Source organism: Colobus angolensis, unplaced genomic scaffold (assembly GCF_000951035.1).
Source record: "Colobus angolensis palliatus isolate OR3802 unplaced genomic scaffold, Cang.pa_1.0 Scaffold32, whole genome shotgun sequence".
Classification (NCBI taxonomy): Eukaryota; Metazoa; Chordata; class Mammalia; order Primates; family Cercopithecidae; genus Colobus; species Colobus angolensis.
In genome coordinates this window covers 5,374,048-5,388,638 of record NW_012116488.1, presented here as the reverse complement: position 1 = coordinate 5,388,638, position 14,591 = coordinate 5,374,048, and the positions used below count along the sequence as shown (strand labels likewise).

Below are 14,591 nucleotides of genomic sequence, written 5' to 3'. Positions count from 1 at the left end.
AGTGGCAGCATCCCGTGTGCCCAGGGAAAGGCTGCCTGCCGACGTTCCGGCTGCACCCCCGGTACCTCTCCAGGAGCAGAAGCCAAGTCTGAGACACGAGGATCAGGGGCCAGGAAATCGGTGGGGCAGCGCACAGGAGCATGAGATAAAAGAGCTGTCGTATCCGGTGGGTGGGGAAAAGCAGGAGAATCCACGCCCTCGATGGGAACTTGGATGCCGGGGTGGGGACGGGGTGTTATGGGGATGGGGTGTGAAGTGGGGTTAAGGGGCCCAACTTGGCTGCCGAGAACAAGGCTGGGGAGGGACACTAGGGGCCCCAGTTTCCCGAGACCAAAAGGCAGGAGGTGGAGAAACAGCCCAACCCAGATTCTTTCCACCAGTGTCTTTTATTAATGAATGCAAAATACAGTGCTAACTGACAGGGCATGCATCAGAGACGACAGGAATGCAAGCTACAGAAACCAGGAGTGGAGGGCCTCATCATGTCTGAGGTAGAGTAGACGGTGTCAGGGGGTGGACCCGGGGGGCGGAGATGAGCACCGGCCGCACTGGGGCATCATCCCGGCCCACCAGGGACTACGGGCCGTGGGAGGGCTCAGGGCGGTGTGGTGGCCACACTGCGAAAAATGGATTTTTAAAACACTTCATAGCCCCGAATTCGTTTCAGCTCCCTCTTCATGGACACAACTTCAGGGTTCCCTTGTCACTGGCTGGCAGGGGTGGTCTCACCACTTCCTACTTGCAGAGTCTGGTCTCCACAGGACACCGTCCTTCCCTTCCCTTCCAAGGGGCAGGCCCCACGCACCCTCACCCAAAACATAAAGGAGCTTTGTGTTGAAAACGCCAAGGCAGCCGTCCAGGGAGCTGGAGGCCAAGTGCGTTAAGAAAGACCCTTTTTCTCTATAAAAATAGTTTCGCTTTATAAAAGGGGGGATGCTCCTCTCACATGGGGGAAGGACGTGTGAAAAACGTTCTAAGTGGAGTTCCACGGGGCGGGGCTGGGTGGACGCCGCGGTGTGGGGGATCCTGCTCTCACGCCTACAGGGCTGGGGAGGAGAGAGGAGGTGCTGGGAGGAACAGCCTCCTCGCTGGCAGGGGCGGGGGAACAGCCGGGGCTGGGGAGCGGTGGGGCCGGCCCTCTGGGGCCCCCTGGGCTGGCGGGGAGGGGCCCACGGCCAGGCCTGCACGCGGGCGCTCAGTTGAGCAAGGTTCCGTAGAGCTGGGCCTTGGTGAGGCTGTCCTTGCGGCTCAGCCCCGTGCCACCAGTCCGCGGAAAGGCCTGCTGGGGGCTGAGGCGGGCGGCAGGGTGCATTTCCGGGGAGGCCTCCATGGAGCTTGGCTCCAAGGAGTCCCTGGAACCCTGCTCGGGCTCAGGGCTGCTGGCGGCCCCACACAGCTGCACCCCGAGCCTGTCCCCGTCCCCCGCCTCGCTGGGTGCGTAGCCGGGCAGTGGGTCAGCCGAGCGGCCGGGGCTGAGGCTCAGGTCGCCGCCCGCCCGCAGGAAGCAGGGCTCTGCCAGGCGGCCCTGGGAGAGGTCGTCCCCCTCCGAGAAGCTGTCGGCCTTGTAGCTGGCGTAGAGCGGGCTGGCGCGGCCGTCGGCCTTCTTGCCCGGGCTGCCCCCGGCCCCGCCGTAGTAGCGTTCAGAGAAGCTGCAGGGTGAGGCACGGCCGGCAGCGCTCACTGGGTAGGAGTAGGCGCCAATGTCCTCCACACTCAGGGGCCGCCACTGGCTCCTCATGTCCTCCCCGGGGAGCCGGGCGGTCCCCGCCTTGGCCCGCAGGCTCCACAGGTTTGGGGGCATCAGGGCCTGCTGGGGACCCGGAGAGGCCGGGAAGCGAAAGGTCTCGGCCGGGTACGGTGACATGGTCCGTCCGAAGCCCGGGGCCACTTCGGCCTCCAGCGGGGCCGCCACCGCGGCCGTGGCCTTGGCAAAGCGAGGGCTGCCCTCATAGGTGGCGGCGGGTGGCTTGCGGTCGAAGAGCTCGTCGCGGCTGTTCAGGTAGATGGCCTGCTGCGAGGCGGTCAGCGTGCTGGCCTGCGCGTGCTCCTTCTCCTCCGACGTGGCGCTGAAGCTGGAGTAGGAGCTGGACGTGGGCAGTGAGCCCGCGTAGCTGGGGAAGGCCTCGTGCTGGAAGCCCGCCGGGAAGGCCGCCGCCTCGGCCTCCTCCTCCTCCTCGGCCGCGCTGTCGGTGGAGTTCTGGGTCCGCAGGAAGCCCACGTCGGTCACGGGCGCGTCCACGCTAGGCCGCCGGTCGCGCCGCCGCTCCTCCGGGCAGTAGAGGGCTGTGTCACTGCAGTAGATGTCTCCCTTGTAGGGGGGCCGCGGGCCTGGTTTCTCCACCCCGTCGCAGAAGGCCAGGTCGCGGGCCGAGGCATCGGACAGGCGGGAGGACAGGCTGGTGGGGTCCGGCTTCTCCAGCACCTTGGCAATGACGCAGGTGGGGACGCTGTCGGCGTAGGCCGGGTGGCAGAGCGGGGATGGCAGGCTGCAGCCGTGCTTCTCCATGTGCAGGCTCACGCGCTCCTGGAAGTCCGAGGGCAGCTGGAACGGGTGGGAGGAGCGGGAGGGCAGGGACAGGGTCACTGTCAGCATGGGGGCCCAGCCCTGGCCCCGAAGCTGAGGACTGATGTTAGCCATGACCGACAGGCAGACAGACAGACGAACGGGGCCTCCCGGCTTCTCAGATCACACCACGGGGAGCCTGGATCCAGGACGCTGTACTGAACAAGCGCCCAGGGGTGTGGGTGCTGTGAGTGCCTGGGATCCTGGGTCATCTCTCCCCACCCCACTCCGATTGCACCCAGGACAGCCCAGAAGCTGCAGTCGCCTGGAGAAGCCAGAACCCGGGTCTGATTCAGGTCCCACTCAAGGCTGCACCCACTCCCAGCGCCACCCCACCCATTTTGTGCCCAGCAAGGGGTTGACTTGCTCTCCCAGGCCCATGGGTTTATGGGTTCTACTGGGGGCATGACCCGCTCCCCAGCCCCCCAGTCATGCTGCTGGAGCATTCCTGAAGAAGACAGACTCAGAAACAGATGCAACAAAGATTGAGGGCCAGGGCTGAGAGTGCCTGGTGCCATGTGGGGGTGTCCCGCTACTGTTTGATCTATTTTGTGAGTGTCTCAGGCATGGCCCAGGACCAGGGGAAAGGAACACAGGCCTGGCTGGGAGATTGCATGTGAGGGGAGGGTTGGGGGGCGGGGTGCGCAGGGTGCAGTGGCCATAGGCAGGCCGGTGTGGGCCACTGGCCCATCTGCCCTGGGCATCGGGCAGGCCTGGTTCTGGGTCCTGGCTCTGCTACCTGCCTGCCGTGTGGCCTCAGTCCCTCCCTCTTTCCTGAACATTTTCCTTCTGAAATAGGCACCGTCAGTCATCGTGCCCAGCCACAGGATCCTGCAAAGTTCCGCAAAGGTCACTCTGCCGTGTCAGTGCTCAGTGGAAGCAAGGACCTGGAGCAGCCCTCGAAGGGAACAGAGGGCAACCAGCAGCTGGGGTGGGCCAGAGGGACTCTGGTGAGGGCCAGGGGCTGCCCGGCTGTGTGAGGTGGGGTGTCTCTGGCATCCCCTCCACCATCAGGAATGTCATGGCCCCACAGGAGCGAGGGGGACAGAGGAGGCTCAGGCTCAGCCGGCATCTTCCTCCTCAAAGATATTTGGGGAATGGCCTTGGGGTGGCACTGGCACAAAAGGAGCCCGGTGGTCCCGGGGCAGGGTGGGCCTGGCTGCGGGGCCACGTTACCTCAGACACCTTGTGGACCCTGCCGTAGGTCTGGCTGCACTGCAGCAGCTGGGCCGCTAGATTGCAGTCCTTCCTATAGAGCTCCTAAAAGACAAGAGAAGGCGTTCGGCGCCACTCACCCCAGCCAAGGCCCCGCCGCCCTGACCAGCGCTGAGTGGCCAGCGGGGACAGTGGGATGCACAGGGCCTGCTGTGCGCCTGGCAGGACAGGGACCCACTGCTGGCTCCGGCCCTCTCTGGGTTCCACACTCTTGCCTGCAAAATGAGGGCCTCATTCTGACCTGGGGCTGCTGGAGCATGGAGGGCCCTGCCGCTGCCCTAGCTGGTGCCCTGGGGACCCTGCCAAGATGGGAACCTCCCATAAGGTGGGGGGCAGTAGTAGAAGGAGGAGTCCCAATGGCCCTGAGCTCCCGGGGGCCCCCCGGGCTCATAGAGCAGGCCTGGTCTCCCTCTACCTGTCCCTCAGGCTCCCAGAGTCCTTCCAAAGATGATTGGGAGGGAGTGCCAGGCAGGAATGGGAGGCAGGATGAGCCCCCAGCACCTTCCACCCTGTACTTCAAACTTCCTGCTCGCACCCCCCTTCCCAAAGTGTGGCCTGGAAACAGTATGGCTGCAGGGCTGGGCAGGGACCGGGCAGGTGTGTGACCCCAGACCCAGGCGGGCACTGGCTCAGCCTCCTGAGCTGAAAACAGATGCAAACAGTAGGACTCAAGGGGTGTGGCTTCGCCACTGAGAATCTCTGTTGCATGTGCCTGTGTTTGGGGCTGGCATTCCCACCCCACAGGGGTCCCCACTGGGAGGGCTCTGACAGCTAGCTCTGGGGTGGCCCGGAGGCCCTGTGACCCACCTGAGCTGCCCCATGGCTGCTCCTGGCAAGGCTGGCCACAGTCCCAACCCAACCAGCACCAGGCGTCCTGCTGTCCAGGGAAGGCTGTCTCTGACACAGGCACTTTTCTGTCCCCTGACCACGGCCCTAGAGCCTCCCTCACTGAAGGCTGGTGCCCCCGACTTGGCCTACACGGTGGAGGGAATTGGAGTCACCAAGCCCCTGTCAGTGCCCTCCTGGGCCTCCTAGGAACAGAACAGCACGACTGCCTGAGAGCTGAGAACTGGCCCCTTGTGTGACCCCAGTCGATCAGCTGCCCCTGGCACCAGAGGACTGCAGGCATTGCCCAGCCAGCCCAGGTCTGCCATTGAGCCCCACCAGCCACAACCAGGAGAGGCTGCCACTGGGAAGCCGGTGCCATGTCCATAGCCCCTGGCGCACCTGGCTGAGTACCCAAGCGCCTGGGCTATTCATGTCTGAGGTGGCCATCTCTGGGACAGCTGGGAGCCTTTCCTGAGCAGCTGCAGCTGCTGGCTTGGGGAGGAAATGCTCATGGGACACTCTGGCAGAGCAAGCAGGTGGCGGCAAGCGCTCTGGCCGCCCAGGGCCCAGGGCTGCTGGAGTCAGAGTCCCGAGGTTGAGTTCTGGCCCCGTCTGTGAGCGACCACCTGGGTTACCTGGGAAACCACTGAAGCTGGCCATGCCTTAGTTTCCTCATGTGCACCATCCCTGCAGAGAGGCCCCCGGGACTAGTGCCCACTTACGTAAGGGGCCTGGCCTCGTCACGTTAAGAAGCACCTCCTGTCCCGAGCCCATGTCATCCTGTCCTCCTCCTGTTAGAGCCACACTCCTTAGAAGGGTGGCCTGTGCCTGGAACCACTGCTCCACTCCACCACCGACCTCCAGTTCCCCAAATCCCAATGCCTCTTCTTGGCCCTCTGACCTGGTCTCTCAGTAGCTGGCAAGTCAGCCGGCCAGGGCATTGACTGCAGCCCCCTTCTCAAGTGGCTGTTGGGGCACCATACTTGCCTGGTGTCCCCCAGCCTGCTGGCCACTCCCTCCCAGGCATCCTTGCTGGTCCCTACTCCGTCCTGGGGCCTCCCTGCTTCTCATCTGCACGCTGCCTCGGCAGTCTCCACTGGCGTGCCGGCCTTCACGCTCAACTCCAGACCCGGACCTCCTGCTGCCCTGTGACATCTCCCCTCGAAGGGCTCCTATACATCTCCCACCCAGCTCCTGCCCCTCCCCAGCTATCCCCAGCCAGGAAATGGCAGGCAACTCCTTTTGTTTGGGCTCTGAACCCTGTAGCTGGGTTGGACCCAGTTCGTCTTCTAACAACCCACATCCTAAATCTTGGTTAGTCCTGTTGATTCTATTTTCAAAACACAACCAGAATCTCAGCCCTCCAACATCCTTTGGACTATGGCCCTGGCCTCCTCCTGATCATTCTGTTCCTGCCCTCGTCCGTACAGCCTGTTCCCAGCATGGTAGCCATGTGAGCCCTGGGAAGCTGCACGTGCAATCAAGTTGCTCCTCTGTTTAAGAACCTTCCATGGCTCCCCACTGCACTCAGAATAAAGCCCAGGTTTCTGAGAGAAGCCTATACAGCATTGCCTCCTATGGTCTTTCTGACCTCAGACCCTGGCTCCCCCTCCCCCGCGCGCTCTTTGGCCTCTTTGGGGTCCTCCAAGTTAACCACATTCAGCTGCACACCACAGTTTTCTTCTGCCTGGAAGCAATGCTCTTCCCACGGATGTCTGCATGGCTGGCTCCTTCACTCCCTCAGGTCTTGGCCCAGCAGCCCCTTCCAGAGGCACCCTCTTGAAATCTGCAGGCCCCACAGCTGGCGACTCCCTGGTACCGTTCCTCACTTTCTGTTTCTCTACAGCATTTCACACGTCTAACATACTCCAGAGTTTGCCCCACTCAGATGTGAACTCCACGTGGGCAGAGGTGTTTTTTTTTTTTTTTTTTTATTTTTGTTGTTCACACCAAGTTCTAGGAGCCTAGTAGGGTCTGGCAAGGAGTAGAAGCTAATTCGTGAATTCAGAGGCAGCTGTCCGGGGTCTGTGGGGGGCAGCTGGGCCCATCTCACAGGGTACCTGAAATTAGGCCCCATGGGCAGCCACACGGCTGTGATGCGACCCTGGAACAGGTCAAGGGCAGGAGTCCTGAGTGGCCGTGACCCCGCCCTGGGGTCAGGAAGCCTTGAATGGGATAATATGGCCCCGCATCCCCTAGCTCAAGTCCTTACAGCAGAGGGTCTGTTTAAGGACGCCCTTGGCGTCCTCAGCGAGGCAGCCCCATCCTTCCCCAACTGTACTAGGTCCTTCTCCAAGCCCTGACCGGCCTGTCCATCCTGTACCCTGTGCCAGCCCCTTGAGGCTGGGGTTGAAGCAGCTGAGCTCAGTCCCCTTCAGAGTCAGACTGTGACTCCCAGCGCATCCTGGGAAGCCCTCGCCTGGGCCCACCAGCTGCCCTCCACGGGCCAAGTGTGCGCGGCACTCACGTTGTCCTCCGACAGCTTGTCGATGGTCACCTTGGCTTCCAGCAGGTGGCTGTTGAGGGCAACAATCTCGTGGCTCAGTGCACGCTTCTCCTCCTCATAGTGCTGGCCCTGGGGGTGGGACAGTGGGAGGAGGAAGTCTGTGGTTGGCTCCTGGTGGGCCAGCCCAGTCACTCAACCGCACCCCCTGTGTTGCCCCTTGTCACCATAAATGACGAGACACTTGAAGGGCCAAGGGTGCGGGGTTAACGAGCACAGACAGACCCTAGTTCAGTTCCTGGGTCCAACACTGCCAATCCAGACAGCCTTGGGGACGTCACTGCCACCCTGAGCCTCAGTTTCTCATGTGCGACACAGGTGACAGCATCCTGCCTCAGCAGCTGGGAGTGGGGACGGAGGACAGATGACTCGTGCCTCGCATAGAGCCCAGCCCACCTCACTAGACAGATTGAGAAACTGAGGCTCAGAAAGGAAAGGGCCTGTGTCCAGGGACCCAGGCAGAGCCAGGCCCAGTCCCCAGGACTGCCACCCCGCCTCTCTGACAGCACCACAGAGAGGGGGCAGGTTGTTGCTTTCAAAAACAAAATGAGCCGGTCACCAGAGTAGAAAGAAAGGAAAGCTCTTCATCCTAGTGTGGGAGTGGCGCCAGAAACCCACGCCCTGTCCCTCTTGGACACGTCCCAGCGGTGCAGTCACAGAGAAAATGGCAACGCCACTGAGGTCATCTGCAGGTGGTGTGAGGGTCCCCATGAGAGTGGAGTTGGGACTCAAACCTGCCTCTGGCTTACCCAGGGCCTGAGTTCGGCCTCTCTATCCTCCTGGGCCCAGGTCCTTGGACTGGCAGGCTGAGCTGGGGGGCCGGTTCCCAGTTTATGTCCTCCGTCCACAGCCCCTCTTAGACGCCCCCAGGCTGGAGTGCTCCCACCCGCCGCTCAGGCAGCACGGGGGAGCCCTGGACCCAAGTACGCCCTTAGCCGGAGAGCACCCACCCGGCTCCACATGTTCCGTGGAGAAAGGGATGGGACCAGCAAGACCTGGGTCCCAGCTCCTGAGTGGGCCAGGGGTGTCAGCTGGGTGGCTCCCCCAGGGAAGGAGGTGCGGGGTGGGGGAGTGGGTGCTGCTTGGCGGCCTCACCATGCGGTACAGCTTGTCCTCCAGCTCCTGGTTGATCCTCTGCAGTGCCATGTAGTTGCTCTGAATCCTGGCACAGGAGGCAATGGGGTCACTGTCATGCCAGGCCTGGCCCTCCCACAACCCTCATGGCTGCACAGCCTGCTGAGCAGGGTGGCGCTGAATTTGGACTTCCCGAGCTCACCCCACCAGCCTCACCCTGGTGGAATCTGTGCCCCTCTGCACAGAGCAGAAAACATCTCATTAAAGCAAGCTCTGGTAGAAACCTTTCCTAGGCCAGGGCCCAGGACTATACTTCCCCCTCCACCCCGGAACCCCCTGAAGATGAGAAGCGAAGGCTTGTTATTCACAAGAGACTTTGTCCCATCTGCACGTGGAGCCAGTTTACTCACATTTGACCCACAATTCTTACAAATCTGTTATGGGGTTGACAGTTCAAATGCAAATGAGCAGGGAAGAGACTTAACACTGACTATGTGAAGGGCCCTAGGGTAAGGCTGGAGACCTCACAGTGAACAAGACTCGGTTCTGCCAGGATGGAGGAGTGGAGCCGAGTGTCAGGCGGGAATCAGGTGTTTGGAGATTCCATTGTTGGTGGGAGGGGCTTGGGGATGGTGTCCAGCCTCAGACAACCTATGTGTTGTGTTATGGCCCCTGTCTTGCCAATAGGGAAACTGAGGTGAAACTTTAATTACTTAAAGCAGTAACGGGCAGGGCCCAGACTTTAACTGAGGTCTGACTGCACTGCCCAGACTTGGTTTCCATATGAATGGAGGGTGACAGCCAAAACACCCAGGAAATGGGGCTGTTCGGAGAGGAACAAACCCCCTCCCTATGGCAAGTCCTCCCTGGGGGCAACAGGGAGGCAAATAAAGCCAACAGCAAAGGTTGCACGCTTCTTTCATTTTCTGTTTAAGAAGATGGGAAAGTGCATATTCCATTTCAGAAAAACATCCATTTTAAATGTGCACAAGAAAACTGCTTTTAGAAAACTGTGGTGTTTGAGGGAGTCCGGCACACCTTGATCGACACTTCACTAGCCCGCACGCGCTCAAGGGAATGGTCCCTAAACTGGTTCATCTCCGGGCTAGACACAGCTTTTCCCATCAGGACCCAGCGGACCATGGCTGGGCCCCGGGTGGACCAGTCTGGGTCTGGACGTCTGCCGGGTTCAAATCCTGGCTCGGCTGCTCCAAAGTGTGACTTTGGAGGAAGAGCTTCCCCTGCCAGAACCTCTGGACTCCGCATCTGAGTGGGGTCAACAGCCAGGGTGGGAGGGGAACACCACGTGCGACTTCCTGGCCCTCGCGCCCCGCCCCGGCCCGGCCCTCGCCCCACCCCTCACCTGCGTAGCTTCTCCGTGACCTTCTCCAGCTCCTCCTGCGCGCGCCGCAGCTCGATCTCCAGGTAGTGGCGCGTGGAGTCGAACTCGGTCTCGAGCTTCTCGAGCTTGTGTGTGGTGTAGGACAGCCGCTTGCGCAGCTCGCCCTTCTGCTCCTGCAGCGCGCTGCAACGACATGGCGGCGGCGGGCGGGGCCGCGGCGCTGAGCGGGGGAAACTGAGGCCCGCGGGCCAGCCGGGACGTGCCGCACTAACACGCGAGTACCTGCGCGCGCGCGCACACACACCCACACCCACACGCACACACACACACACACAGCCTCCCGGGCGTCACTGGAGACCACGGCGCCCCAGAGTTAGGGACTCTGACCCTGAGCCAGTCTGGCCCCGGGCGGTTCCTCAGACTCCACCAGTGCCTCTCTCAGGTAAATCCCAGGTGGTGGCTGGAGGAGTCGTTGACCCCAGAACCTGGCCAGTGTGTTGGGGGTGGTTTAAAGGACCCCGGTATAAAGAGCGCCCATCAGCACCCAGGCTGTCGATCACGGAGCTGGCCCTTGGTGGCGCAGGTGCCCAGGGCCCTCACTCCTGCCCCTCCACAGCGCTAGGCTGGGATGGCTGAGGCCCAGAGTCAGCAGTGCCACGCCCAAGACCAGACCTGCTTTCCCCAAAATGGTTGTGTGGCCCCGGGATCCTGGGTCACTTCTCTGGGCCAGAGAGAGGTTTGGTGGCAATGACCCATGCCCAGGCAGTGTCCACCACCATGGCCAGTGAGGCTGCATGCAGCACGGGAAACCTGGCAAGGTCCCTGCCTGTTCAAGTTCCCCTTCCTCCAGGAAGCCTTCCAGAAACCCAGACAGCTCTTGAGGTGCTATTTTCTTCCCCCAGAATGGGGTCTCCTGGGGGGTAGGACCCTAGGATGCAGAGCCCCACATGCTCAGGAAACAGAGACCCACCGTGACCCACTCTTCCGAACCACCTGCCAACGATTCACCTGAACTAAAGCTGTGCAAAGGCAGGAGGATAGTGTGGGGGCCTCCAACAGGGCCGGCTCTGAGCTCCCCGAGGCAGGGGCTACACTTCCTTTTGGCTGGGCCAGAGCGGGGTCGCAGCCAGCAGTTCTTTCCTTGCGATGGGTGCACAGCCCAGGGGCTATCCGGGACCAACATCTTTTGGATGGTGTTGCTGTGAGATGGGGGCGGGACAAGACAGAAGTCCCGGGTGTCATGCAGGAAACCTGAGGTGTGGGAGAGGGCCTGGAACCCTGACTCTGTCTGGATGTGCTATGGGACCTTGGGCAAGAGCCCGAGTTCTTACAACATTCCCGACCCAAACCCAAGTGCGGGGAGTAGAGGGCAGGCAGGAGGCTCCCGGTCCTCCTGGGGCCACCACTCCCCCAGCCCCGAGCAGAGGCATTTTCTGTTTGGGCCCTGTGAGTAAACCACATGTGGCACCACGGGCACACACCCAGCAAGCCTCCAGGAAGCACACTTGGATTCCTGCCCAGGACTATATTTTTAAAAATAAATAAAAATAAGGAGTTGCTTACATTTTTGAGAAAATCAGAGAAGGGCAGGGCAGGTCTTCCCGAGTCAGTCCCCACAAGAGGATGCAGAGTAACAAGCAAAGAGGGAATCCCTGAGGCAAAGTGCCCCAGCTGCCCACACGGGTCTGCCTCCAGGAGCGCTCTCTGGGACAGTGCTCAGGCTTCCTTCCACCTCCTCCAGGCAGCCTTCCGTGGCCACCCCACTTCTAGCACTCGACAGCTACAGGTCCCAGGCTGCTTCCCAGCACAGGCCTGTCCTCCCCAGGGAGGTGGTGAGCTTCCCGGGAACTCCTGTGCCATCCAGGGCTCCCAGGGCAGGCACAATGGCTGGGCAGCAGTCCCTGAAGTCCACTGTTCCCTGCGGGGCCTCCTGGTGTGCCCACAGCCCTTGGGAAGAGGCAAGGGCGTTGTCCATGCACCCACGTGGCCACCTCAGCCCCGAGTCCTCACCCCTTCTCCAGCCACACCCCAGGCCTCACTGACCAGCCTCAGGCCCTCGCTCTTCTGAGACCTGCACCCCCAGCTCACTGTGCCCCCTCACCCAGCCCTGCCCCTCCTGGGCACCCTGAGGCCCCTACCCTAACCTCCCAGAGCCAGCAACCTGTCTGAGACCTCACAGGCAGGAGTAAGACAAACCCTGCCCCTGCCTCGGGAGCCTGTGGTACAGAGGGGAGGCAGGGATTCTCCACGGGACAGGTGTGGGAAGGGAGGACGAAGGGGCTGCGGGGTGGGCTCGGGGCACACATCTCACACGTCAGGCAGCTTCACAGAGCCTCAGTTTACCCCGGCCTTCGGATGGCCTTCCAGATACAGCAGTTGACTCCCTGCTCCACCAGCCCTTAAATACTGCCCCCCCCTCCCCAAGTCCCTCATACACACCCACCTGCTACACCCAAACAATCTTTGGGCCAGCAGTGCCCCCGGCGCCTGGCTCTCGCACCCCTCTCTGCCTCAGTGTCCGCTTGCTGCAGGCACCCGGCCACGGACACGCACCCCGTCCCCAGGCATAGCTGATGCCCGGCACTTGGCCGCCCCAGGGTTCCTGCCACATCTTTCCCCACCTCTGCTGGTCCGGTGGTAACATCACAGGCCCCTCCTGACCTTGCCCAGGCTGTTCCCTGAGGCCCTGGTTTGCACCTGCACCCCCGTCCTGTATGTTCGGGCCGAATCCCCTCTAAGCCAGCTGCACAAGGACCCCTCCCAGGCTTCCATCCAGCCGGCGGGGTGTCTGCCAGGCTCCATACCCCCAGCACATCCAGCCACCCACCTGTGGCCCTCAGGCATCTCAACACCCAACCCGTCCAGTGCAGCCACATCCACCACACCCTCACTGCCCTCCACGTTCCCCACCCTGGGGGTGGGCATGGTGACCCCTCTTTACCCCTCACAGCCCTGTCACCCAGTCCTGGGGGTTCAGCTTCTCACACCTCTGAACGTGTCCCCTCTGCCCGGTCCAGGCTGTGCACGTAGGGTCTGCGGTCGCCCAGACAGTACCTCCTTCCCTGTCCAGTGTCCCCCACACCAGACACTAACCCGAGCCCTGCCGGGCCACAGCAGCCTCAGTCTCCACATCTGCAGAACGGGATGGTGTGCCCAGACACGGGCAGGGCTGTCGCTGGTTCACATTCTACATAGTAGGACCCCCACACAGTGGACAGTGTCGGGGTGGCACTGTGTGTGGGGGGGTCACCAGGCCACTGGCAGTCTGGGGCAAACTGCTGGAGGCCTGCAGCTCAGAGGCCTCTGCCCCCTGCCCTGGGTGAAAAGGTGACCTGGCAAGGGCTGAGATGGGTCAGGGAGTCCCCAGCATCTGGAAACAGCTCCTTAGCAGACACACAGGGAGGGGTGTGGTGCCCAGAGCAGCCAGGGCCACGCCCTCCAGGCTGGGGTCACCCTTCCAGGTCTGGGGACGTGGGGGGGCCCTGCTGGGCTTGCTGCCTGGTGAGTTACACCAGGATCTGGGGCTAACCGGCAGTGCGTGTGCCTGTGTGTGTGTGTGCGTGCGTGCGTATGTATGTGTGTGCATGCCCATATGCTTCTTGGCTCCCTCCTTGCCTGTGGGAATTCCCTGGTCGGGGATGAGTGCCCACCTCCCCTGGCACATGGTGAGGCCTTGAGGGATCTCCCTTCTGCCTTCCACTGGGAGCCCCTTCTGGCCACTTGCAGGGGGCCCAAGTCCAAGGATGGAACCCTTGGCTGGGCTGCTGGGGTGAGGGCTGTGAGGCTGTGCTGCCAGCCCACGCCTTCACCTTTACCTTCTGGGCCTCTGAATCTGTCTCGGGGAGTTGGACACAGACACGGGACAGATGTCTGGGGACAGACGCAGAGACACCAGGGAGCCAGGGGAGACAACAGGTATGTTACCTGTCCCAGATCGAGGGTGAGGACCTGGCCAGCCGGCCCTGCAGGACTCGGGGCTGCCCGAGGCACAAGGGCACCCAGGGGCCGCGCAGCCTGTGAGCAAAGAGGACAGAGCTGCTCAGAACAGGGGTGGGCAGGGCTAGGGGCCATGCGTGGCCCACCATTGGGGGCACAGCCACAGCCCCTCGGAGGGCTGTGAGACCAAGAGAGATGGGGAGTTGGTCCCCCCACCCTGCGAAGAAAACTCCTTGTCATCTGCAAAGTAGCAGGGGTTGGGGACGTGGGTACCAGAGAAGGGGGCCCAGCCTTGCACCTGCCAGCCCTCACTCCTCACTCTGAAGGGTCCCAGCTCAGCGGTGGCACCGAGTCCCATCATGGCAGGGTCACTGGTCACTCGCTCAGTGCTTCTTTGGAGCATCCTTTCCCATCACTGCAGGGGTGGGGAGGGGCAGCGGCAGCCTCTGAAGTCAGTTGTTCCCTGCAGGGCAGCAGGTCTACCCTCAGCCCTGCCTCACAGGACACAGGTGGGGTCTGGTCCACTGTCTCAGCCTCAGAGGGGAGTGACGGGGGCAAGTTCCCCTTCCCTGCTAGCTCTGCATCTGGCGGGTGCCTGCATGTTGTAGGGCTGGGCTCCTGGCGTGCAGGATTGGCGGGTCAGGAGGAGGCCCCGATAGCTGATGTATGGAGTGTCCTGTAGGCTGTGGGACCTGGCAGATGTTAGGGATCCGGGGTCCACTTCACCCTGCCGTGGGGCCCCTGCTCCTCTGCCTCTGCCTGTGGCCTGTGTGGGCTGGACCGATGGGTGTGAGGAAGGACACGTGCCTGCCCCGGCCCTGCTAGGGTGCCAGCCTGCTTGAGGACACAGCGCCCAGACGAGCACCCACTTGGTTGTCCCCTCCTGGGTTTTCCCTGGGGGTCAGCTGGCAGGCTCGCGGAGACGCTTGGGCAGCCCTGCTGACCCTGCGCCAAAGCGGGAGATCTGACCTCTGCCTAGAGGGGCTGGTTCCATCAATAAGGCTCTGATGCTGCCCCAGAAATCAGGCTTTCAAAGAGTGCCTCAAGACTCAGGCATATGGGCATGCTCAGAAAAAGAGCTGTATAATCCCATTGAAAAAATAACTGCATACGGACAGCCACGGACAGTA

At 62.1% G+C, this 14,591-nt stretch overlaps 1 protein-coding gene across 1 annotated transcript; it reads right to left on the bottom strand.

Annotated features, from left to right (window-relative positions):
• Positions 1–367: 367 nt before the first annotated feature.
• Positions 368–13,864, bottom strand: BEGAIN (brain-enriched guanylate kinase-associated). Its single transcript, XM_011951583.1, has 9 exons — positions 13,735–13,864; positions 13,474–13,639; positions 13,341–13,395; positions 11,089–11,177; positions 9,547–9,708; positions 8,205–8,271; positions 7,074–7,181; positions 3,740–3,823; positions 368–2,542 (listed from the first exon to the last, which is right to left on the bottom strand). The coding sequence occupies exons 1-9, from the start codon at positions 13,862–13,864 to the stop codon at positions 1,196–1,198; spliced, it is 2,208 nt and encodes a 735-aa protein (XP_011806973.1). The 3' UTR covers positions 368–1,195.
• Between the last annotated feature and the right edge of the window lie 727 nt (positions 13,865–14,591).